Source organism: Enoplosus armatus, chromosome 1 (assembly GCF_043641665.1).
Source record: "Enoplosus armatus isolate fEnoArm2 chromosome 1, fEnoArm2.hap1, whole genome shotgun sequence".
In the NCBI taxonomy this organism is placed as follows: Eukaryota; Metazoa; Chordata; class Actinopteri; order Centrarchiformes; family Enoplosidae; genus Enoplosus; species Enoplosus armatus.
In genome coordinates this window covers 2,770,248-2,797,506 of record NC_092180.1, presented here as the reverse complement: position 1 = coordinate 2,797,506, position 27,259 = coordinate 2,770,248, and the positions used below count along the sequence as shown (strand labels likewise).

Genomic DNA, 27,259 nt, shown 5'->3' with positions numbered 1-27,259 from the left:
GGATGAGGTGGGATGAGACAACTGTGTTCTGGGTTGCTTGCAGGCATGCAAAGGTCACGTTGGAAAATTGATCAGATCCAGGCAGTAAAAATATCTATTCAAAAGAGGGTGCACCCTGGACTCGAAGGTCAGTCCTTTCATACCAGTGATGCTCGGAGGGGTTTAGAAATCCACTCCTGGTTTGTATTTACTTTTCAGGAGAACCTCTCACAGCACCCACAAGGAGCTTGCAGGACTGCCTGTAATACTACGGCTCCTCCTCGTCTGTGCCTCGAATACTAACATGCTGCTAGAGGAGTGCACAGTCATCATGGCTGACGGACTCAGACACAGAGGAAGACTGTGCGACCGAGAAAGAAGGACGGCCTTTGTAATCAAACTGGACCAACTGGCTTCCGCTTGCAGTATAGCATGTGATCAGATGAAAGGTTGGTAGTTTAGGGACGGTACGTATCTTGAAACAGTAATAGCTGAAGTTGTTAAGCTCATCAGCAGAGAAACATGCAGGACAGACGATGATCAAAACAAAGTATTTATGTCTTCAGTTCCAGTAAGAAAGCTTTTGTGGATCAGTTATAAGACTGCATTCAAGTGGAATCAACATTTTTCATTAACATCTCACCCGAGTAAAAATGTGTGTTACAGGAAAAAAAACACCAACCAGTGTCAGCACTTCCCTCCACACTCGAGCCCTCTGATGCTCAGGCAGCCAAAATGGCAGTGACCTCCCTGATGGGTGGCATATGTGCTGAAGGACAGCCAGTGTCCTCGAGCCTCACAGCCCCCCTGAAGGCCCTGCTCTGCCTCCCTAGAGCTAGTGCGTACATGCACACACACTAATCTGCCTTAACACACAGGACACAGGACAGGGGCAAGGCAAGTTAGACAGGGGGGTTAAGGAGTTGAGATGGGGGTGGCAGATGTTGTCTGACCGAGGTATGGGGGGGGGGGGGGGGGGGGGGGGGGTGTGATGAGAACACTTAAAGGAAAAACCCACCCAATAAAGTAGATGTTTCAACAATTTAAAGCATCGACAATAAACTCTGTATTTGATGTTAATCCCCCAGAATCAAAGATGGAGGCTTTTTTTCTAAAGATGACATTTTGAACCGCTGTTCATGTATGTTACCATACAGGCAGACATCCAGCATCAGACTTCTACAATCCCGTACTGAAGGCTCGAAATAGACCAGATTGCAATGCGGCCCCAAGATGGATTTCAGACTTTATACAACTTTATTCTGATAACGGCAGGTGTGTTTTATTGATACCTGTCCCGGAATTCTGTTGGAAATGAGTGTGTTGACCGCCTGGGGCGGTAAATACACCTTGAGGAAATGCAAAAGAAGAAGAGCGACTGGTACATCTCTTTATAGAGCAGCCAAACAAATCACGGGCTGAGAGAATCCATCGCATGATGTTATCCACCACTGCGATGCTGAACTCCTGATCGAATGTCGTCTTCGAGTACGAGCATGAAGCGTTTCCTGTGAATCCCTTTTGTCACAAAACAAACAAATCCATTAATTAATTAAATTTGACTCCAATGGCAAAAAAGTCAAAACACTCCTGTCCTTCCTCGGAGTGTCACTCTAACGCCCTGACCTCTTTCCCTGTCAATTTAAAACCCTCCGTTGCCTCTTTCTGAGCTCCCTGAAGACGGCCACAGGTTCCCCGAGGAGCTGTGCATGTTGACGTGCTCTTACCTCTGTTGCGTCATGATGAAATGGATACAGTATGAGACATAGGTAATCAGTGCATCCATCACTGTATGTCCATTAGTGTCTTGGTCCTCCTCAGCAACAGACTGTTTCCTGATTGAGTGATGAGGCACTGGGACAGTCTGGCAACATGAAAGATTACCTTTCATCCCAGGAGAGGAGGAGGAGGGTGGCAGTAATGGAGACCATGAATGTAGCTGTCGCCCACACAGTACACTTAATAAAGACTCAGTGGACCTCCGCTGCAGACTGATGGCTGATAAACAGGCAAACAACATCAGGAAGCCTCAAGGGAAATGTAGTCAGCAAAGCTCGGTGCAATAATTCAATGTTATTGTTTATTGTTTCTTTCACTGGAATCTCATTATAAGTTCATGTTGTCACTTTACAAAATACTTTTACCCAAATAAATAATTCCAAGAATTTTGTAATCAAAACTAATAAGATGAGTTGTCTGATACATTAAAGTCAACACTGTTCATTGCCTTGAACACCGGATTCTTTTCTGTGATACTCTTTATAATAGATGATGATATTGGAAAAATATTTGGATTGATATTATGATATTGATTTCAACCATTCTGCCCAGCCCTAGTTAGTGAAGGCAAGGTGTTCGTAACTACAGCCGTAACTAAACTGAGCACCGAGACGCTTTTGTAACAAGGTTATAAAACATTTTCATACCTTTTTCAATTCTCTCCATTTTTTTCTTTGTCAATTGCGTTAACTTTTCTTTCATGTTGTTTTTATTTCTGTTGATGCAAATGATAAAATTATCAAAACAAAAGGTTGAAAATGCCCTGATACGTTGGCAATATGATACTACAACGCAAACTTCAAACTAGTGATTAGCACTGTTTCTGTTACCTACATCTCATTCATCTGAATCCAGATACAGTCTAAGCAGAGTAATTACACATGCTGGGATTTTACTGTTAATTTGTTTAAATACCCACTTTGCATATAATATTATCTTGTTTAAAGGTACCCTGTGGAGTTTCTGGCCAACATACGTGCACATGCAAAAGGTAGGAAAGATAAAGTTTGCTAGTTAGCAAATAAGAATGTAAAAAATGCAAGTTCCAATATATTAAAAATACTGGCAGGGCAAATATTTTATGAGAAAGAAATTGCATTCAACACTTTTGTGGGGCCTCAAGGACGCAAAAAGTGCGTGTTGGTGAGAAACACTAAATGTAAACATGAGTGGTTGTTTACAAGAAATCTCCCCAGAGCACCTTTAAGTTGTTGTTAAAGTTGCAAATTCCAAAACATATTGGAAATAAATATAGAATTATCTGCTGATACATGATAAAGCTTGGCCATTCACCTGGTTCAGTTACTTCACTGTCCCTAATCCAGCCTTGAAAAAAGGGCCACTCATGTAGAATTATTTGAGAAAATGAAAGAGTGTCATGCAGTCATAGCTCAGAAAACCTCCAGTAGTCAGATATAAAATCTCAGTTTTATCATTCACCACTCTGCAGCCACGCTAGCGGCTCTGGACTGTACTCACTTACTCAACATGCTAACATTTGCTAATCAGCACGACACAAAGTGCAGCTGAGGCTGGTGGGAGTATCATTAGTTCCGCAGATATTTAGTCATAAACCAAAGTAGAGGTCAGAGGTCAAAGTTTCATAGCAATCCATCCGATAGTTGTTGAGATTTCACAAAAAAACACAAATGTGAAAAGTCAGGGGATTATCAAAGCCAAAGTTTTATGCCAATCTATCCAGCAGTTGTTGAGAAATTGTACTGGATGAGCAGAAACTAGTTAGGGGATCATCTTCTGGGAACCACACCTCATGACAATCCACCCAAACGTTGTTAACGTTGGGCTAAAGTGTCGCGGCTAGCATCGCTAAAAGAACGTAGAAGATGAATTTATGCATGACGGTATCTTTTGAATAAACACAGTGTTCACATCACACACTACTTGATTGCCCCACAAACCCCCACCCACCCGAAGGTGGAGTGGGTGTTCACAGAGCGTGACGGGCGTAACAGCAGGCCAAAGCTGACAGGCAGAGACGGAGATGAGTGATGGCTGCTACAGAGGAGAGGCTGTCAGGGAGATGAGCAGCAATATTAAAGACCCTTCACACACACACACACATGCACAGGACACCCAGGTACAGCGACATTCTCCTCACGTACACACAACAGATATGCTGGCAGGGAGACGAGAGGGGAAAAGGGCAGTGCAAACAATATTCACGGTAATGGAGGCTGATGCATCATGAATGGGCAGTAATATAATGTTGCCGTGTCAGCAGCTGTAGTTCCTGTGTGTGACAACTGCATTACCACCTTATTAACTTAACACTTACAACTCATGTAATGTCATTTTTTGGGGGGTTCTTTCTTCTATAATCTTTTTTCCCTCTCTTGAGGATTTTGGTATCGACGCTGAACCGACAGAAGGGCCGGTTATGAGTTTCTCTCCCACACTGCACATGCTTGGCTTACAGTGATCTGTTTCTCCATTGATTTCTGCCTGAGAGGGGCTCCAATACACGGCAAATCACAGAGACGTGCTTTGAGAAAAGCAACACAAGCAGGTCACGCCATTGAAAAGGAAACTGATTGATTGATATGGTTCAGAAAAGAACCCGCGGGGGGGCGACGCGCAATCTGTATCGTTGTCATTTATCTAATGAGTAGTTAAAATTTTAATGACACGCCTTAAAAATGTCCAGCATTTGTTCCGGGTGCGGTTTAAGAGAACGTGTGCTGATTAATAATTCAGCAGCTATTATTGATCTGTCCCTCAGCTTCTCTGCAGTCAGGGCTGTACATCAAGAGGGAGGGTCCCCCAGAGCCTTTCATCTGGACCTGACAGCACACGCCGACACACATGTGCACTGTGTGAGGACACACACCTGCACTAAAAGATGTGAAATGACTGTAACGTGAGCTGCGCTGAGACAGAGGAGAGTCTGTAGGGAGGTTTGTAATGTCTTTGGGGTAGAGGACAAATACACGAGTTACCAGTTCATCAGGTGCAATTATACAATCTACTGCGATCCTGCACAACAGCACGGCAGTAAAGTCGCTCCTTCAGAAGCCTGTAATGTTATTGTTGACATGAAATGTAATTAGGGAGGAGTTTTTCAGGTGGTAGTTAGTGGCGGTGTTGTATTAGATTGCATTATGTTAAAAGGTCAGTACATGATGATCTTATTCAGGCTGCAACTCATTTTGATTTTCATTACTGATTAACTTGTCAATATTTTTATTCATGTGATCAATCATTTGGTCCATAAAATGTTATAAAACAGTGAGAAATGTCTCCCGGAGCCGGAGGTGATGTCTTCAATCTTGTCTTCAGTCCAAAACGTTAACTATTCAATTTACAATGACATAAAAAAAAAAGAAAGAAGAAAAGCCACAAACACTAAAAAGCTTGAACAAGTGAATGTTTTGTATTTTTGCTTAACAAATTATTTAAATGAATAATTAATTATATAAATAGCTGTTGATTATTTTCTGTCAACTAATGGACTATTTGTTTCAGCACCACTTTTTTGTGTGACGTTCCCTTGATCTACCATCCATCCATCAGCCTGGGGAAGTTTGACAATAGCCAACACTAATTGGCCTGAAGGGAGCATTTAGATTTTAGACTGACACCAGCTTTGAGAAAACAAAAGGACACTTTCACATGGATTTTAATGGGCCTTGTCTGCAGCTAGAGTGGAGGGTTTGTTGCATAGTAACGCTGCTTTTAATGAAATGCAAATGCGAAGAAAAAGGGGAGAGTAATCCTGTCATATTACATCAAATCTGGCGACTAAGCCAGTCGATTTTGATGCAATGCTGTGATGTTATATTTGCAGAAAGCAAACCAAAATCAGTTTGGCTAAATTGGGCATCTATGATTAAAGTTACCTTGCGGAGTTTCTGACCACTAGTTGTTTTGTTTGTGTTGTGCACAAGTTGGTGGCAGTAATGTGCAAAGAAACGTAGCAACGCCGCCACACTTGCTCAGAAATGTATTTTTAACGTCTCAATAAGAGCTGCTGCCTTTTAGATGAACTGCTCCACACAGGTCACAGAGAACAGAGTCGCTCAGGGTGAAAGCACCCAGTCGTGGTAGTAATACTTCTCTTTCTCAGAAACACATTAGTCTACAAATACTGGAAGACCATGTGACCTTGACGAGCTGCTGCATGTGTGTGTGTGTGTGTCCTTCCATGTGTGAGGGAACTGAGAGTGATGCTAGGAGTGGAGGAGGGAGGAGAGGAGGGCTGGAATAGCTGAGACATTCAGGGGAAAGAAAAACAGCACGTCTGGACAGAAGGGCGCGGCAGGCCGGGCGTCCGAGCTGCTCGGCTAACAGCTGTCTGACATTTAGAGGAGACTGCCGGTCATCTGAGATGATGCTGCATCAGTGCTGCTTCAACAGAGTGCATATGATGCATTGAGTTTCACTAATAGGCTTTTTACAGAGGGGGGTTAAAATACCATAGCAACCGCAGGCAACGCTCTTATAATAATCAGCAGGGGTCCTGAAGAGTGAGACTTTTCTTCCCTGCACGGCAGTCTTAAAGTCAATAGATGACATTCTCATCACATTTAAGTTTGTGCATCTTTCTTTCTGCCCCCCCCCCCTTTGTGAGCTATTCTCGTATCACAGAAAATAATTCTGTGTGATCCAAAATAAGTTATTTAAGGGACAAAGTGATAACCGTCTAGACTACGTTTGATGGGGGAGGCAGCTGAAGCACTGACACCCACCTCTCTGAATTAGCGTCTATCTCTCTCTGTTAGCTAAATGTTGTGATTCATGGTTCATAGTTGGTCAGCTTGGCAGAGCTTAGAGTCTATTTTAGTTTGTCTCAGTCCCACCCAGCAGCTGCTGTTTGACTCACAGCTGTTTCAAAAGTCCCCTTCCCAGAACAATCCACTTGCTTCCCACTGAATAATAATAAATACTAAACGTGTACATCATCCACCTCCACAGTGAACTTTCTCAGGATGGACACAATAAGGAGACTGATGTGAGTGTGTTACATGTGGTCAAACCACTGGTTTCATTACATTTCTTACTTGACTGAGGTAATAACTAACTTTGCTTTATCTGTTTTTAGCGTCACCTTATTGTTTGGTCTCATGCAGCACAAATGATTGTACAGAGACTTAGTATCATCTGTCTGTGTGTACATATGTTGTGCTTTGAAAGCATCAGGTTGATTAAATATTGGCATATCATTATTTATGAAATATATTTCCGGAGGGTGCATCCCTACTAATAACTACATTCATTATCGGTTAATCAGCTGGTTACATTATTGATTCATTGATTCATAATTTGTTCTAGAATAATTCCAAAATATCAGCTGAAAAAGTAAATGAAGATTTAAATGATTGATCGATTATTAAAATTGTAGCAGATTAAGTTTCTGTCGATCAACTGCCGATTAATCAAATCATTTTTTAAGTGACCAACCATGCTAACTGCTAACAAACCTTCATGGCGCACAGCTGAGGCTCATGAGGTCTGATAACATTATATATTATGATATATTATATTATTATTCTTTTATTGCAATAAGAACAAAGGTCACTTTTCCGATTCACGCGAATGCTGCTGGATCACTCTGCAAGCTCTGAAGCTGGAGTGTACGACGGGTTCCTGAATGCAGCACGAGCCAGCAGATAGCACAGTGTAGGTGTCGAGCTGTACCAGGCCGATCCTGCCTTCATCCTCATCCTCATCCGCAGCCCAGCAGCAGCAGCAGCAGCAGCAGCAGCAGCAGCACCGCCCCTCCCTCCGCTCCATCCACTGACGGTAAGACGCTTCACCGTTGCTTCTCCGTTCAGACACCCTCACAGGCTGCAGACGAGGCGGCGGATATCTGCCTCTCCTCACACCCGCCGTGCTGTTAGAAAGCAGGCGCAGGGAGACCGGGAGACGGACCGGACGGGCTGCTTGTTTTATAACGCCGCGTCGTTACTCTGGAGCGTCTCTCTGCATGCAGATGGTCGAAGTCACTGGAGGAATCTGACTGCATGAAGAGCAATCTGTAGCTGTACGTGAGGCTTATAGGCTTGGACTACATAATGTGAGTAAAAAAAGGCTCATGTTAATCCATTTCACTGCATGTGGTTGTGGCGCATATATTCATGCATATATGGTGCATTTAAGTCACATTTTGTACTCTGTGGTTGAAGGACAGTAGCCAGGATTATGGAAATACTGAGGTCATGAGTCCTGATTCCTCCCAGCACAACCTCAGGCGACTAAAGCCACCAAGAGAGGCTGCAAAATGTCAAATGCTTTTCATTTAAATGTGAATATACATTTTCTGTACACGTTACCTCGCTACATGATGGTTTAAAGCCTTTTTCACAAAGTCAGGGATATAATCCTATAATCCGTTTATTTTATTGTCATTACTTTTACTGTTTGGCCTAATGTGGTCAAATCTAAGACTACCGACTCATCAGCCTTAAATGTGGAATATATGAATGTAATTGTAGAATGTAAACTCCTCCTCAGGTTGTCTAAACCCCCAACTTCCCCCAGATAACACTGAGGTTTAGGGCCTCAGTGCAGCCGCAGCAGTTCCTGTCGTTGCTTAATTCTCTTGTTATTATCATATAGGATGATAGTGCAGTGACAGCAGTGAAGGCCTTCAGTGTAAAAGCCTCTCTGACTCATGCCCAGGTCTTAACCCACACTTTATGTTCATTTGTCAGTGCACTAGCTGCTCTCAATTCAGTTGAGTAAATTTGGGTGACCTGATTTTTAAGGTGGGGGGAGAAAAGAAAACCAACCAGCGCATCTTCTGACCTGAAGGCAACAGCTGAGACCTGCTGGCTGTGAAGCCGAGTCTCTGGTCTGGTCAGGCCGCAGCATCCATCATGGGAAACCAGTGTAGGGACGTGGGTCAGACTTTGCCCACCGAATAACTCCAAACTTATGCAACAGACCAGACAAAAATGTCTAAAAATAGAAAGCTGCACGCAGACTACTGACAGCTGCTTGAATCCAGAAACACGCAGGACATCGTCTCTGTGAGTTGTGTTTCATTGACATAATGGAAATGTAAGGTTTTGCCTGGTGAGCTGGTAAAGTATGGAAATGTTTAGCGATATGCGATCATCAGTTCACTTCATCAGTTAGTTGATTGATTGAAATAATCAACAAGAAATTTGATCCTGGTTAAGTTTCTGTTCATTGGCTTTTTTTTTAGCGCCAGTTGGTCGAACAAAACAAACAATTTGAAGACGTTGGCTCTCAATTTTCTGACATTCCATCAATGCAACAATCAAAGACGTGTAAATCAGTCGGTGGCTGCAGCTACTTCTGATGTAACCAGATCACCCAGTTAACCGACCAGTGGTTTATTATTACTACCCGAACTGGAAGCTGCCTTTGAAATGTCCTTGAGCCGCCTTCATGTTCCACACAGACGCAGGTCGTCTAAAATAATGTTTTCAGTTTCTGTCATAACGTCTAAAGCCGACTCAAAGGGATCAGATTGGATTCTTTGTGTTATTAGATTCTCCTGTAGACAAACCCATCCACAACCACCCCCCCACCCCCACATACCCTGTGCTCTGTGAACTCCCATAATGCCTCAGGGTGGGTGAGGCACAGTGCTGAGCTCAGCGGGATCAGGCGGGGTGGAGCGTGGAGAGACAGGATGCCCAGCAACAAGGATGGTTGTTTATGCTGGTTTGGTGGAGGTGTGGCCGCCGAACGACTGGTGCGATACTGGAAATCAGAACAGGCCTCAACGCCGCAGTGTTTCACAATCAAGAGCGTCTTTCAACATCATCATTTCTACACCTGTTTCCCCTCAGAAGACCTGAGTGTGATGCAGCCAGAAGGCCTTTCAGTAAGAGAGGTGAGAGGTGCTTTCCCGCTCGTACTAAAGGGCTCAGTATGCTTCAGACGAAGTGTTAGTCTTCTAGGACAGTGTCTGAAACCCCCTCCAACCGACGTCCTTTTGATGTCAGATTTGCGGGGGCTGTGTTTGCCAATTTTGGCTACTTTCAGAAACCAACAATCTGACAAGCACGCCCACTTGACGTAGCCATCAGTCAAGAAGGATTTAAGCTTTTCGTTGTTCACCTCTTCCATTTTTTGGACGACACATTTTACTAAAAAGCATACATATGCGACAGCTCTGTCTTCCTACATGTAACCAACAGCACAAAGCGAGTTCTCTGGGGGCGGAAGAAAGGCATTTTGGGAAAAGCAGGAAATCATGAACAAAAATAGAAGTAGATGAGGCTGGTTGAAGGAAAGCCGGTGCACTATAAAGTAGCGCTGAAATGAGTATCAGATGGAGAGAAAATTAATCAATTAACAAAAAAACGTGATTATCACATAATCATTTAAGGAAAAATGCTGAAACATCTGCTTTTTCCAGCAGTTCAAATGTGAATTCAATGTCTTTGGCTTTTGGACTGTTGGTCAAACAGCAATTTGAAGAGACATGTGTCACTATTTTCTGACGAATTTCTGTGTTTAGACCAAACAATCAATTTGTTAAACTAAATAATTAACAGATTAATTGATAGCAAAAATAATCATTAGTTGCAGTCAGTTACATGCTGTAATCTGTCAAATGTCCCCCCCCCCCATTGTCATGAATCCACTGTTGTCCGAAAACGATTAAAAACACATCAGTGAGCCTCGCTGTTCCTTCATCACCATGAACACACACTCTGTAGTTTATGTTGACTCAGTCCCACACACACCGTCCTGCTGCCACAAATACTCACCAGAGCATCAAATGTGGATTAATCCACTGCTGAAAATAGTCCCTAACAAATGCACTATTTCCTCCTGTTCCTCCATGAAAATTACTGAGCCTTTCTGAGGATTAAACTACATATTTGTGAGCTGTTTTTAAAGATGTCTGTCTTCATTAGGAACCAATGGACTTAAGGCTGCGTTAACACATAGGTTAAGGAAGTCAGGAAGTATTGATGGACTAACACGTTGTTGGTTTGGTCTTCATGGGATTTGCTAACAATAAGAAAAATAAATACACAACACATCAGTCTTTCTTGTATAAGACGCTCCGTATAGCAGGTTAAGTAAGAGCACATATGTACAACACACGGTGTCTTGACTGAACATTCAGTGTTGGCAGTGCTAATTGGTTTCTGTTGCTGCTAACAGGCTGTTTCTTGGTTACCTAAGGCAAGATTATTTTTGCAGCAGGTGATAGCTGGAGGAAGTGAAATATACTAATTTCATAGCGACATGGTGTGACATTGTGAGATGTGACACCATGAAGTTTTAAGATAATGTGACACCATGAAGTTTTAAGGTAAGGTGGAGGTATTGATTGACATTGATTGAAACATCCTGGTCTGGATGTTTGCTGCCAGATTTGGAGTGAAAGCAGCTTTCACAGAGACCAGCTCTCTGATCTGAATCTGTTCACACTGGAGCTTCCCGTGTCACCATCTCACACTGACCATCTTTTGATGGACCACCTTCAAAATGTCCTGAGCGCGCCCTTCTAACAAAGCACTGCATACATGCTCATTTAATTAGGTATGTTTGTGCTCAAGTTGTTCTCTTTTAAAAAAGGTGCCACAGTAATTTGGACCCAGAATGAGTAATTATGATGTTGTGCAAATGTGGATACATCAATTAAAAGTTGAATTGAATTATTTAAATTTAAAAAAGCAGCAGGAAAGATTTATTTGTAAGTATTTATAACGCCCATGTTAGACAACACAGAACCTTTTCATTTACTTCTGAAATAAAAAATCTTTCATCATAGGTGATGAAACAATTTTTTGAGGGTCGAGGGTCTCCAGGAGCCCAAAAGGAACTTAGGGTTAAGTTGTTATGAACACAAATCGCTTTTTTTTATTCCAGTGAACCAGCATTTTTCAAAGCAGTTGCTCGTAGTTTGTGCTGATGATTCAACCAGGAGAGTTTCATGGCTTTTGAAGTGTTGGAGATGCTCCAACAGACAGTCACCCAACATTGTGTGTGGAAATACTGAATAGGACTCCAGAAAGCTGCTTGATATAACTGAGCCCACATTTCTACACTAATAAATATATTAAAAACCACCACAATGCTATCGAGTCAAAGCGCTGTCTGAACTCAAAGACAGACGATCAGGACCAAGTCCAGCCTGGCATTAATGATGGGTTTTGAAAATACGTTCACCCCTTCAATAGAATAAAAAAGGCTTCATGAAATATCTTTCTGCTGCTGCACCACAGGCTCTAATTCAGCCCGTTGATTATTTCCCTCAAGGCTCACATACATCTGACGGTGAGAGCAGCAGGTGCAAATCACCTGCATGTCACAGCTAACGTCCCTCTAAGGAAATGTACGCTGGACTGCTCTCTCTGTCCCTGTTGCTTGGAGTCATGATTCACTTTAATGTTTCATTTCCTGCAGCTACAGTTGTGCTTCAGTGCGCTGCGCTTGTTCCTGTGTTCTGTACAGTCTGATGGACGAGGAGTTAATTGATGAATCAGGGCAATAGATCCTGTTCCCCTTAAGGAAGAAACATCACCTCTGCTTCAGTTACACGTAGTTGGTGTATCCACTCTGTTAGCATTGCTGTTTTGTACATTTTGGACCCATTTAGAGTGAAATAGTCGATAAAGCAGGTTGTGCTTTAGGGCGGGCCTACCTTATGACTGACTGTCAATCAGGATAGAGGCGTTCGGTTGAACTAACTCTCTGGCTGTTTGCCCAGCTCCACCCTCTCGTCCAAATATGGCCACTTCTGGTTCCGAAAGACTCGAGGCTTCAATGGTACTCCTCAAACCAATGGGTGACATCCTGGTGGCTACGCCCACGTCTTTTATACAGTCCATGTGTAGTATGCTAGGATCTGTTAGTACTCATCTCAAAGTACAACTAGACTTACAAAAATGATCTTACTTTTAGAGATATGCTGTCATGAAGTGGAAATGTTGGCCAGTTGGTGGCGCTACATGAAAAGTCAGGGGGTTGCCAAAGTCAGCAGGATTCATCCTCTGGGAAACATAAATGTTGGTACCAAAGTTCATCCCAATCCATCCAACAGTTGTTGAGACACTTCACTCTGAAGGTGTTGGTTTGACAGAGCAACAAACTGACTCTGCAGTCCCCACAGCTACATTGTTAGCACGGCTAACATGTAAATTACAGCACTTCCAGACAAAGTAGCTCTCCTGAATAAAGTAAGCATCCTAAATCAGTCATAGCTGACTGTGTTAGAGTGTTCCTATAACAAACAGTAATAATTACCACCTTTTATGTGGTAATAATTACAGCAAGAGCAAGAACAAACAGTGCCAATCACTCCACTCATTATATTCACATTCAGCTTTCCCCGCTGCGACTAATAACCCACCCGATGACTCTGACCAGTCATAAAGAGGGCAACGCATTGCTCTTGTTATAAAGGAAGGGTATCATTTATCATGCTGACACTCAAAATGAACTAGCTTATAGCTTATAAACAAAAGCTGCCGCCAGCTGGAAGCCGAATTCTGGGGTTTTTTTTCGTTCAAAAACGTCTCCGATAGCTCGACTCAATTAGCTGAGTCGAGATGAAAATCTTTACAACAGGTGGGCTTTTGAAATCCTTCTGAGCCCTTACTGGCTCGACTGAAGAACTGGCTGAGATGTAAGGTGAAAACAGCAGGTTGTGTTATGTGAGAGTGAGTCATTCATTCGGGATATCTTACAATATCTATCAATTATTTAATGGGGTTATATTTCATGTTCTATCTGAACAGAGTCCGGCTGTATGTGTCCAGAGTCAGTGCTTCTTCTTTCCAACATCTTTGCAGTGGAAACGCTGAACCACCACAGGCAACATTTTCCTGTTGTATTTTTAACCTCTGTGGGAGAATCACGCCACGCGGAGTCACACAGAGTGACATATATGGGACGTGGTCTACTGTTACCACGACGTTCACAAACGAACACAAACACAAAGCCGGCATCTCTCGTGACCTCAGGTGGCATTTCAGCATGTGGCCTCCACCTGGCAACGAGTGGGCAGGAAATGTGTACGCCGGCTGTAAACCGCTTCCCATCATGCACCAGAGGCACAAGTGTGTAGGCTCACACTGCTTTTATTTATTATTTAATGCTGTACGCACCCACTCACTATTAGACATCTCACTTAGAAGCTTTTCTTCTGAACCATCTTATTTTGTAAAGCTCAGTGAAACAACACAAAACACATTTGCTAGAGGACTGTGTGTGTGTGTGTGTGTGTGTGTGTGTGTGTGTGTGTGTGTATTCTAATATAAGCAATATACCAAAAAACAACAAAAACAATATTACCACAAGGCCCATTTCAGTCAAGAGTGCCTGTGCTTTTGATCGTATCACACAGTTGTGCCCAGTTCACGTTTCTGTTTGTTCTGAGCAGTTTAAGGACTTCTGTAGCTAAACACTGTGGTACCATCATGTGTGGTAACTGCTATCACAGTAAAGCAATAAAGTGTGATTAAAAATAAACAGCAGTGGTTATATGGCTGAAATTCCTAATCAGAATATAGAGATCTTTTATAGTTCAGAGATACGGAAGTCATAATCCTCCAACGCCTCCCTTTTCTTTGATGAATGCAGTGCGCTTCCATAGAAACCAGACCATTAACTATTAACTGATTAAAGTCTTAATATTATTAAGGCTTAAACTCACTTCATAAAATCATAACAGCTACAGAGCTGATCCACCTCCATGACAACGAAGCATAATTCCGCCGATGAAGACAATGAGAGACGGTTGAAAGCTCTGGAGAAAGCTGTCAAAGAGACTCTTTTAGGTTTAGAGGTTCCTTTAAAGGTTTCTTCCCCTCCGTCATATCATCCACAGGCAACACTGAGTCATTATCCAGCTGTGGTCTAATGCACCAACCACAACCTGCTGAGTGGTGCTGGTGCCACCAGGGCTGATAGCAGCATCCGTCCTCCCTCAGCTACTCCTCCATTGTTAGTGCTCGGTACGCCCGGGTTCTTGTGTTTAACTGTAATAATGATAACTGGCTTTTAAAACCAAACTCTCGCCTGTAGTCTCCTCTTTAGAAGCAGTAGTAGAAGTGTGTGTGTCCAATATCCAGATTTGGTATCAAATTCTTGGTCAGATTCTTCGCCGTTTCTAGATATTCTTTGATCGGATATTGCCCGACCAAAGTTTATTAGTTTAGTCGGGAGATAACAATTATAATAATTAATAAGTAAAAATGCCAAACGTTACCTAGTTCCAGCTGCTCAATTGTAATGATTTATTGTGAATTAAATACCAAAACAAGTCATCTGAAGGCTTCACAGAGGGTCTTTGGAAGTTTCCTGTCATTTCATAGTCAAAACAATGAATAGCTTCGTTGAGAAAATAATCATTAAGATTAAACAGTAAGGAAAATAATCTTTAGTTGCTGCTCTATCAGAGAACTTCTACATTTTAGACTGTACTATATGTATGTTTTAATCCTGCTTGTCTCAGATAACAGCAGCTTTGTTGCGTCTGTGAGGCAGCGCTGTTTGATTTAAAATAAAGTGGTCAGCAGTGATTCTGACAGAGAAGAGGAAAGGGTCACACCTGTCCTCCATTCGTGTAGCAGGATGTCAAGGTCGTAGAAACTGTTATCTTCTTTCAGATGCCTCCTCTGGTGTCAGGGCTCCGATTAATGCAGCGTCAGAACAGTTAAAGGCACTAAAAGAGATGAGATAATGACACATGCAGTCAGTCAACGCCCTTTGAAATAAAGCCGTCAGAGGAAGAGAGATAGTTTAAAAAGACTTGATAGCTATTATATCAAAACGTTATTAGAAAATACAATAATCCTTCCATTAGTGTTCCCAACTGAAAGAATAGATAATAGACATTTAACATTTTTTAACTGTCGAGCTGATTGTGAATGTGATTTGGACGTGACGACTGTTCCAGTCTGGGTCTGCTGGTGTCGACAGTCAGCAGACAAAATCACATATTGTGTGATGTGTAAATAATCTAATCTGAAGTGGCAGCCGGTCGTTCTCATGAAGATTTTTGATATTGGCGGCGGATGGCGTTGAAGCGAGCACAAAGGTTTGTGGTGAAATGGAGGATCTCGCCCAAACTCTGGGTTTTTTTCCAACTTATTTGGCCTTTTCAGTGCAAATGTCACTGCATATAAACAGTGCAGGCTTCTGGTTGCCATCCATGTTTGTTTTGGTACAAGAAGACACGACGGTTGACGTTCTCGCGGGACTTCTAAACTGACGCCGGTTAATCCAATCCAGTGAATTAAATATCTAAAAACTAAACTACATCATCACATTGGTGCATATAAACATACAAAATCCAACATTTCTATAAATGGAAAATACACACCTTATTGTCATATTGCTCAACTCAATAAGGTGCACATACCTGTGAGTTGTGAGCAGTTTCATCAAAGAGATATTTTCCTTTCTAATCTCAGATTGTTTGATGGAAGTCATTGTCAGAAGCCTGAAATGGTAAAACTGTCCGGTACTTCACAAGAAAAGCAAAATCAAAAATTAGAAAAATGATCAATGTAATTTTGTGCAGCAGTTAATCATCTGACTTGCAACCATTCAGGTTTATCTTACAAGCTCGGCTTGGGAACAACTGCCTTAAATTGCAGGAACAATGTACAAAAATGGTTAACACTGCGTCTGTCTGTGGGTTAAAGACCTCTGGCGTACAAGTGAAACGTATTTATTTAAAATATGGTGTCAGAGCAGCGTGGCAACCCAACAGGGTCCAACATTTATTTAGGCCATTTGTTTTAATTTAAGTGGACCAGCCTCAAAAGTGGGTTTGGTGTTTAAAGTAACTGTGCAGTTTCTGCCACTCTGTGTGCTGATTGGGAGTGAACGCAGCTGCAATCTGTGAGAGGTTTCAGAACATCCCTGGTGATTGGAGGAAGGACATGAAATACACTAATAAAGTGCTGAAATGTGGAGCTAAATGTTCGACATGCTTAGTAGATAGCAGGAGAAAAGCATCAACAACTGGTTATTTTCATTCACATCAATAAACCACGTGCAGAGTCCAGGATCTCCGTTAACGACCTTCCAGTCTTCATTAACATACTGAGACGAACATAAAAATCCTGGATGTCAATATTAGCCTTGTTTTAGTTGTGTTCATGCTGCATACAGTGCACGCCTTTCCTCTGGTTGTTACTTTTACATTCATCTATGACTATCTCTATCAGTTCCACACTACCTGTTTGAGCAGCAGCTGTGCAAATTCGGATTTCAGCGGAGAATGTGACAGTAAAACAACAGCATCTGTAAACTGGGCCACAGCGTGTTTACTCACTAAACAGCTGCTGGTCTGATGGTGACCAGTTTGCACAAATTGGTTCCACGATTCGGACTCGCTGGATGAAACATTCCCCCAGATGCTGCTAAAACCTTGTAAAGTGACACAGCCGTCAGTGCCTCGTGTAGCTGTGACTTGTTTATGAATGTAAGGTCCTCTGACCTAACAAATAACCTCTGAATAATAAGGCATGTCATTTTCCCTCCAAGTGCTTTCTTTATTAGGAGAGATAACCGCTCGGTGACAGCTCCTCCACATTTTTCAGGTGGAGGAAGAGCCAACAACATCTTTCATGCTAAAAATAGATCCCCTGATGAGGCGCTTGCATGCTTATAATGCTGCTGCTGCTGCTGCTGCTCTGGCACTCGCCTTCACCTCCTGTACTATGTGATGCTGCGTGCATACTCTCATGCAGTACGAGCCTCCCCTCCCTCTTGCAGAAATGCTGCAATGCGTCTCCCTCATCCAAGGGTTAGTGTAACTCAGCTAGCAGCAACAGCCAGAGTAGCGTCCCCATAGCAACAGCCAATGAGGCTTGTGGCTGAGGGATTTTTTTTATTTTTTTTGCGATATTGTTGTGATTGTATATGAAAAGAGCGTATTTCCAGGATTAAAGTCGTCGGGGGGGGGTCTTTAGTTAGTGCCAGTGGAGAAATAAGATGGCAAGTGAGCAAAAGAAGAGCCGAGGCGGGGTTGAGGATGCTTATGCACAACCATATGTGTGGAGTAATTGTACTGGCAGATACTGGGAGACAGGGCTGTCAGTACTGGCAGTAAATGTCCCTGGTCATACAGTGTTTTCGTACTGATTTAATCGCTCAACAAGCACAGTTTTCCAGGGCTGTGTCAGACTTCCTATAGAGTGTGTATTTATAGACGACGCTCTGCTTTGTTACATAACCTGCAGCATTACACTATAAGCAGGCAGCCCTTTTATCAGGGAGGGTGTCTCAAAAAGTGGAAGAGGTGTTGTGCTGCTTGCTAACATCTATTTGTGTTTGACCTCATTACATATAGTTTTCCGCTTTTTAGGCATGCCAGCGGTGAGGGAAGGCAGGGTTGTTGGGTCCGACACTTTCATCGGCTGAAATATCTCAACCAATATCGGATGGATTGCCATTTGAGGAGTAATTGTAGTAACTTCAGTGATCCCTTAACTTTTCATCTGACCAAATATCTGCTTCGGGTTAGCGCTAATTTGCATTTGTTAGCATACTAACACGCTAAACTGAGAGCATGAACATGGAAAACACTGACCAGCTAATCACAGCGTGTTGGTTATCAGAAGGGACATGCAACGCACCTAACCAGTGGGGTTTTTGAAGTGTTTAAAGGAATAGTTTGACATTTTGGGACACATTTTATTTGCTTTCTTCGAGAGTTGGATGACAAGATCGATACCACTCTCGTGTCTGTACAGTAAATATGAAGCTAAAGCCAATAGGCACTTACTTTAGCTTAGCTTAGCATAAATTGTTTCCCCAGAATGTTGAACTATTCCTTCATTGTGTCTCACTGTTAGGAATTGTGTGATTGTATCCTACCAATGACTCTTGTTTAAGAGCAACAAGCAGCTAGAAGGCCTCTGTAACTCAGCAAGTGTCTGTTTTTATTCCTTGCCTGTCATTACTTGGCCTTGGTGTGGTCATAAGCTTTTTTCATCTCTGTTTCCTGTAGGCCAGCGGATTCTCCAGTATCACAGTGATGTCCTCGAGACAGTGGTGCTGGTGAACCCATCAGAGGAGACCGCTGCCTCACAGGTGAGACACATCCGGACAACACAGACAAAACTCTGCAGGGTGATGATGACCACAATGACCACATGCTCCGACTCCTGCAGGACACTTGGAAATGTTCTGTGTTTTTATTTAAATCACGCTGAGGAGTTTCAGGCCAAAGTGTTCAGTCTGGGTCGAACTTGGTTTCACTTATTAAGAACACAGCGGCACCTGCTGTTCACCGTTTAGCCACAGTGGGAGGTCCATGTCTCTTATGCTGTTGATTAACAGGAAAACACTCTGTCACTCACTGTGTGAGACACAGACACTTATTTGATATTCTGCCAGTAAATAAACCCACTCAGAGGCCTCAGCTTTGCCTGACTGTCAGTGTGAAAGTGAGTCAAGTGTTAGCTAAGCCCTTGACTACTGTGTTGTGTTGAACTTCGATTATTATTCTTGTCTGGGGTAGTGTGATGGAAAGGCAGGTAATGGCTACATCATTGAAACAATTTATCTGTAACGCACCAGATCCTTGAACCTGGCAAGAAACCCTGTTGGTTTTGGAAAAATACTGCAATGTGGAATGTATTGTGCTGTACTTCTTAATGCTGCAGCAACTTCAGCTTCTCAGAGACACAACGATTTATCAAAAATAATGTGTGTCTAAAATAATTGGCTACTCTATTTATTGTCCCTTTTGCTGTCTGACATCAGAAGAAACTTTGCCTTTTCCAAACAATCTATTTTGGGTATGGAGTGGTAGTGATTGCATTAGTAATTTTAGACTGTTGCATTTATATTTGGTGTAAGAGCATTTCTTCAAAATCAGTGTTTGACCTTTCGTCTCTTACTCATTGTTTCAATGTCTACTTAGATTTTTTTTTAAATGTGTCTTCTTGTCTTTAGCATCATTCACAAGTGTTATTACCACTCAGTGGCTCAGCATTGCCTGAATGACATCAATTAGGGGACAAATTGAGCAGCTCTCAAACTCAACAGCACTCAAATCAAATCAAATGTTGTACCTTCATGATACATGTGAGATGCTATGGGAGCTTTGTTCTTTGGGGAAGCATACTATATAATAACTACACTGCTTTCATTTGGTCACTCCAAAAATGTTTCATCTTTCCAGTACAGTAACATTTGACTTTTCTGCTTTGATCTTGATGCCTTATGTAAGATTATGTTAGCTTTTCTTATAGTGGTTATCCTGTACTCTACCCAGATTCACTCTCTGATCACTGACTTTGCTGGGAATAAGTTGCTGATACTGAGCGGCCAGAGCTCTGAGCAGGGAGGTGACGTCCTACTGCAAGGTGGAGCCTTCACCTGGCAACACTTCTCCAACATCATCTCCAACCCTCAAGTAAGCCGAGTGCGCTTTCTCTCCAAATAGTTCTTTACGGTGTACGAGTATGAATCAGCTTGCGATTAAGAAGCTTTCATAGGCACAGTTATTTTAGGTTGTTTTCACTGTTACTGTGTTCCCAGGTGATTGAACTCCTGTCCAGGGCCTCTTCAGAGCAGCCATCCAGGCTTACTGTTTCCTGTCAGGGAGACGGGGGCTGGAGCTCCCTGGGCCAAAGCCAGGAGCAGCAGTCACTCCAAAATTGCCTGGAATACCGCCTGAACCCCGAACCTCACCTCCCCGACATGGACGGAGTCACTGAATTTACCGAATATGTCTCAGAGACAGTGGATGTGCCATCGTCCTTTGACCTTCTGGAGCCCCCAACCTCTGGAGGTTTTCTGAAGCTGTCCAAACCCTGCTGCTACATCTTCCCTGGAGGCAGGGGAGACTCGGCTCTGTTCGCCGTCAATGGATTCAACATCCTGGTGGATGGAGGATCTGATCGAAAGTCTTGCTTCTGGAAGCTGGTTCGCCACCTGGACAGGATCGACTCTGTTCTGCTCACCCATATTGGTGCAGACAACCTCCCTGGCATCAATGGGTTGTTCCAGAGAAAGATTGCAGAGCAAGAGGAAGAGCGTAACCAAGGATCTGGCTCCAGCAGCAATGGTGAGTGGGTGAAGAACCTGATCTCTCCTGAGCTCGGGATCGTGTTTTTTAACGTCCCAGAGAAGCTCCGGATGCCCGAGTCCACGCTGAAAGTAAAGCGAAGCATTGAGGAAGCATCTCTTACATTGCAGTACCTCAACAAGCTTGGTATCACACCAGAGCCTCTTCACAGGGTAGTCAGCAACACTATTGAACCTATCACACTATTCCACAAACTTGGGGTCGGAAAGTTAGACATGTATGTCTTAAACCCTGTTAAAGAGAGCAAGGAGATGCAGTTTCTAATGCAGAAATGGGCCGGAAACAGCAAAGCCAAGACAGGGATTACAATGCCCAATGGAAAAGAAGGAGAAATATCTGTCCCTTATTTGACATCAGTTACCGCTCTCATTGTTTGGATTCCTCATCGTCCAACAGAAAAGATAGTCAGGGTTCTCTTCCCTGGAAATGCACCGCAGAATAAAATCTTCGAGGGCCTTGAGAAACTGAAACACCTGGACTTCCTGAGATACCCAGTGGCTACCCAAAAAGACATATCATCTGGTGCACCTCCTCCCATCATCAAACACACTAAAATAAGATCCAGAACTGACAGCAAAGAGAGTCTCAAATCTTCACCCAAACCACACTCTAAAACAACAAAGAAAGAAGCCAGTGGGCAGGAGGAAGAGTCCAAGAGTGACATCACTAAAGAGAATAAAGTAGAAAAGAAAGAAGAGAAGAAACTCAAAAGTGAAAGTCTGAAAGCCACCAAACAACAGAAAAACAGTGAGGTGGCCCCTGTGGCAGAGAAAAAGTCAGAGAAAAAGAAAATATCCAAGAACAAAACTGCCAAGCAGGAGAAAGTGTCCAAGATGGATGAAAAGAAAGACAAAGAGAAAAAAGAAATTAAGAAAGAGAAACGTGAAGCAAAGAAAGATGAAAATATAAAAAAAGAAGAGAAAAAAGAAAGTAAGGTCAAGGATGATAAAAAGAAGGATCCAAGTAAACCAGAGCTGAGAAAAATCACTAAACCTGACCTGAAGCCGTTCACCCCTGAAGTGAGAAAAACTCTGCATAAGGCTAAGGCTCAAGCTAAGCCCAAGACAGACAAAAATAAAGCTGTTAAGGAAGAAGCAAATGAGAAAAAGCCAGTCCCAAAGAACATCCCTGAAGAGATTGCAGCAGCAGCTTTGGCTGACAGGTCCATTGTGTCCTCCCCAGAAGACCTCACTGAGGACTTTGAGGCTCTGAAACAAGAAGAGCTGTCCAAAGTTAAGACTGAGCCGATCCAGAATGATGTGATTTCTGGGCATTCAATGTACACAGATACTAAAGTTTCTTCCTTAGTTTTCCGTGATGAGAAAGTCACATCCCCAGCCAGTGAGATAAAATCTGCTTCACCCAAATCCCCTGTCAAACAGGAAGAAGACAACAAAGACAAGGGTGCATCAGAACATGTTGCAGCCACTGAAAAGACGGAAGCAAGCGATGGTTTTGACAAGAAGTACGAAGAGGAGAAAATGGAGAAATATGACAAATACCCTGTAAAGGACGACATAAAAGACAGATCAAAGAAGAGTGACAGCTCAGAGGAGGAGGATGACGTAATTGAAAAAGCCGAATTTGAAGGAACAGAAGATGATGAGGTCCTGAAATACAAAACAGACGAGGTGAAAAAGGAAAAAAATGGAAAGGAGTGGGACACCAAGCCAACTGAGCAAAAACTTTTATCAACCACAGCCCTGTCTGGGCAAGTAGCAGCCACCGCCTCGGAGCAATTCTCCTACATCCAAGACGAGACCATCCCCGGTTACTCTGAGACTGAACAGACCATCTCTGATGAGGAGATCCATGAGGAAACAGAAGATAGGATCCCACAGCTGCGCTATGATGTAGGCTCCTATGACATCTCTGTCCCCGACGTCCCGGGCACCTTTGACTCCATGGATGGTATAAAAGAGATGAAGAACTCCACTGTGTCTGATGTTCCAAATATCAAACCCAAAGCCTTCATGGGAGGTCACGAGCCTGAGCTTGCACCTTACCCTGCCATCCTTGCTGCTCCCCTCGCAGAGGAGGAGCACATCTCCTCAGCAACATCCATCACAGAATATGACAAACTGTCGTCTTTTGCCACGTCTGTAGCTGAGGATCAGTCGATAGCCTCTGTGACAGCACCTCAGACTGAGGAAGCCGGGAGGAACTCTCTCCTGCTCGACACCATCAACAGTATTCCCTCACGTGCTGAGGCCATCCCTGGGAAGGAGTATCTCCACTCAGCAGGAACTATTTCACCCACCTCCTCTCTAGAGGACGATAAGTGCTTTAAGTCTCCTTCCTCTGATGAGTATCAGCCCAATATTCCTGAGATGGAGGGCGATGCAAAGATCAAATTAGTCCATGAAGAAGAAGACGATGAGGAAGAAGAAGATGAGGACCAGACTCCCAACGTTGATATCCCCCTGGGTAAACTCCAAGAGGGCTATGAACACGCAGCCTCCATGATGCTCCAGGAGAAGGAGAAATCTCCCTCTGCCACTTTTTCTCCTCCTCCCTTCTCTACCATGCAGTACTATCCCACACAGGCTGTCAAAGAAAACCAATCTCTCTTCAGCACAGAGGGATTTAAGACCGGTGCTGATATAAAGCCTGTGTCACCCCCTCCATCTTTCTCCCCTGGGTTGGAGTCCCACTCCAGGCAGGAAAGTGAGGAAAGATGTCTAAGTCCAGATGACAGCACCATGAAACTGGCCTCACCCACGCAGTCTGTACCTACAAGCAGTGGCTACTCTCCGACAGAAGAGAAACCCTTTAAGACAGAAGACAAAGATGAGGCCGCGAACGATGTTAAAGCTGACTACCAGAAAACAGATAAATCAGTCACCATCTCAGACAGTACCTCCTTTGTCGGTCTGCTAGGTGACAAGACAGCATTTGAAACATCTGAAGACTCCAATGACGACAATGTGGAAGAAGAAGAAGAAGAAGTAGAGGACTGTTACACCAAAAAGGACCTACAGCCTACTGTTAAGGCCAAACTTATGGAGGCAAAAGAGGGGTGCTTCTTGGATGACGACTACACCTTTGAGGCAAAATCTGCAAAGACAGACACAGAAGTCAAGGGCTCGGACAAGACACAGGTGTCTTTTAGCGCAGAGGAGAAACCAAAACCTCAAGTGATGTACTCAGATGAAGATGAAGAGGAGGATGAGAAAGATGATGGTTTCCCAAGTGGGGTAGGGCCTAAGTCCTTATCAACAGATCAAAGCAAAGTAGACTTAAAAAATGAAAGCGCAGAGAAAACAGATATCGCTAAAGAGCCCGAAAAAAGTGTTCATTTCAGTCTCTACGATTTTCCAGAGAAGGAGAGCAAAGAAAAGGCCTTGTATATAAGGCAAGACACACCCTATGTGCACGGCAAAACATTCTCTTACAGTGACATTTATGACAGTAAAACAAGCTCAGTGGACTCTGATTCATATCATCCGGAGTCCTTAGATAAAAAGGACATTGCAAAGGGTGACGTGGATTTCCAGAAACCCGAGCCCCCATCCCTGGTAACAACCACGGACAAGATGTCGGAGAAGGAGGGATTTACTGTCTCTTTTGAAAAAGAGTCCTCCACCTCATCGTGGCTCGACTCCAAGAGCACTTCCGCTATACCTCCATTTGAAAAAGAGGTCAAAGAAAAGGACACTATTGAATACAGCACAGGCAGCCGATTCCCTTCAGTGGCTGATAGACCTGAGGCCTCGTCCACTTCTTTATCATCAGAAAAAGACTTGTCTTTTAAAAGCCAGACTGACGGCACAAAGCCTCAGACATACTCCTCAATGACAGCATTTGATGTAGACAAACTTGCTGCCACAGGCTACAGCGAAAAAGGAGCGTGTTTGGAGATTGATATGCGAAAGCTAACAGCAAGGGATGAGGAGGACTATGATGATGATGTTGTAGATGAAGATGATGAGGAAGACGAAGAGGACGATGATGACGACGATGACGACGACGAAAGCGCTGTTGATTCTGATGTGGAAAAAGGCACCAAAGAGAAGTCTGAGAAGGAAGTAAAAAGTCCAATCAGCGAAATGCTTGGCTCAAACAGGCCTGAATTTATGGTTTCTATGGCTGGTTACGGCTATAACAGTCAGGGGAAGCCAAATATGGAAGAAAGCAGCTCTAGCTCACTCACAAAGGCTGAAGACAAAGCTAAGGTTGACTCCTCATCCCTCAGTGGAAAGCCAATGGATTTAGGGGCTACAGGTTTCTCTGGCTACTCCTCAGGGTTTGAGTACTCTTACGGAAGTGGTGAGAAAGATTCATTTTTATCAAGTCAGACCACAGACAAAGGTAAAGAGGATTTCACTTTGAAATCAACAGAGGACAGTTATTACCAGAATGACAGAGCTGATCCTGATTTTGAAAAGCAAAAGACACCAGACCTTCTGAGTAAGAGATCACTGGACACGAGCTTTCAGTACGCGACCACCGCTGCCCCTGGATACTCCTCCTCCTCGGCCTATAGCTACTCCTCCTCCACCTCTGGCTCCCTCTCCACCAGCCGTCAGTTTGGAGAGGAGCTGGAGACACCTGCCGAGCCCCTCTTTGAGTACTCCTCCTTTAAAGATGAACACTCACTGGTCATGGATTCCCCCTTCTCCAGCTCTGCTGGCGCCAAAGACGACTATCTAGAAGTGTCTGAAAAACAGATCACTGCTACAACCACGGCTGAGTCCACCTCCAGTTTAGCCCGCTTCTCACCCCTCAGCCCATTCGAGGAAGTCAAGTCCTTCCCCTCGCTCTCATCCACTGCCTTTGCCGAAGACAAGAAGGAGCATAAGACTTCATTAGGTGGAGTTATGGACAAAGGCCCTCAATCAGACTGCTTCTATAAGCCTGAATGGTCTGAAGGTGCCAAGCTGGACACGGCTGTTGGCTTTGGGGCCTCAGCAGGACCATTCTGTCAACCTGCAGAGCTCTCCATGGACAAAGAGGCAGCCAGTGCCGCTCTGTTTGGTGTCACTTCCTCACCACGCCCAGACATAGAAGGCAAGCACTACTTTGAGGAGACTGACAGCAGTGAAGAAGAGGATGAGGAGGCTTACATGCGTGAGATGACTCGGAGGTCGCCTTCCAGCGGCCTGGCTGGTGGCCTCTCATTTTCTGACAAACCTGTTGCTCCAGTTGACAGTGAAAAAACTGGTGGTGCACTCCCTGATGTTCTTGGCTCCTACATGCCCTCACCTCTCCAGGCCAGCAAGCCAGACACAGTCAATGGCCCCACGGAGGTCAGCTCAAGCTCCACCCTCCTTGCTGGAGCAGCAGCCAGTGGAGCATCTTCAGGCCCAACCAAGGCGGAGCCCAGAGAGGGAGCAGCAGGTTACAGAAGCTCTTATGAGTGGGAGATGTCAAAGCCCCAGATGGGGATGGTGCCCGGAGACTCCCCTCCCCATTACCGTCATGATGATGAGTTTGAAGAGGAGTGTGAGATGGAGCCAGAACACCCTGCCCGTCCACTTTCACTCTCTTCAACCGATCAGCCATTCCGCTCACCGTTCTACGCTGAGGAGTGCAGCCGAGGAGGGCAGGATGACGATGATGACAGCGACCAAGATCTTGCTGGTGATGTGCCCATGGGAGCCACCTCCTCTTACACCAGCCGCACCTCTCCTGGATATTCCTCCTCAGAGTGCAGACAACGCAAAGAGGACCTCTCACCTTCCTTCATCAACCCATGCATGCGGCAGTTATCCAGCGACGAGGATGATGAGGAGCACGGGCGCAAAAGTGACCAATCGCAGGGCGATGAACATGACCTATCGGTCAAGAGAAGGGCTCACAAACAGCCTCATCACCAGTCTCACAGCAGGGACAGCAGTTCTCTGCACCAAGCTGGTGGCATGTCAGCAGGGCTGGGTCTGGCCACAGAGGACACACCACCCACCTCCGTCAGCGAGTCTTTAGCCTCTCAGTCAGACTCTGACGTGCCTCCAGGCACTGAGGAATACCCCTCGGTCACTGGTGAAGGCAACATGGACTCAGATGAGGATGCAGACTACATGCCTGTTGATAAATTATCTGCCACAGGAGGAGGCAGCCATCATTCCTCTAGGAGGAGTCACGACCCTCCTCCTGCTCCCCTCATGGACCCCTACCCTCACCCGCCACACCCAGACGTTTGCATGGTGGACCCTGACTCTTTGGATAATGGCTCCGTTAAGAAAGAGACAAAAACCAAGGGCTTAAAGAAGGCTTCGGGGAAAACCAAATCAGCATCTCCAGCCAGGCGCAAGAGGTCTCCCATGCCTGTCAAACAGACGTCGTCTCCTCGCAGTGCCTCGCTGAAGAAGAAGGAGGCAGACAAGAGCTCACGTATGTCTCGTCTGTCAGATGGACAGGGCTCCAAAGACGATGACCTCTCCAGGTCGAGCTACAATCCTGGCAAGGGGCTGACTAATGGTGTCAAGGGCAGTTCAGGTAAGCAGATTCATTAAAAAGATAATCCTGAAAGCTTTTCAAATATACACTTCA

The 27,259-nt window shown here is 44.1% G+C and overlaps 1 protein-coding gene across 1 annotated transcript in view; it reads left to right on the top strand.

Annotated features, from left to right (window-relative positions):
* Nucleotides 1–27,259, top strand: part of map1aa (microtubule-associated protein 1Aa) — a 35,521-nt gene that overhangs the window by 7,146 nt on the left and 1,116 nt on the right. Inside the window, exons 3-5 of the mRNA XM_070906884.1 lie at nt 18,680–18,762; nt 19,952–20,092; nt 20,218–27,205. Coding sequence (XP_070762985.1) covers nt 18,680–18,762; nt 19,952–20,092; nt 20,218–27,205 — 7,212 coding nt within the window. The remainder of the gene's footprint in view (nt 1–18,679; nt 18,763–19,951; nt 20,093–20,217; nt 27,206–27,259) is intronic.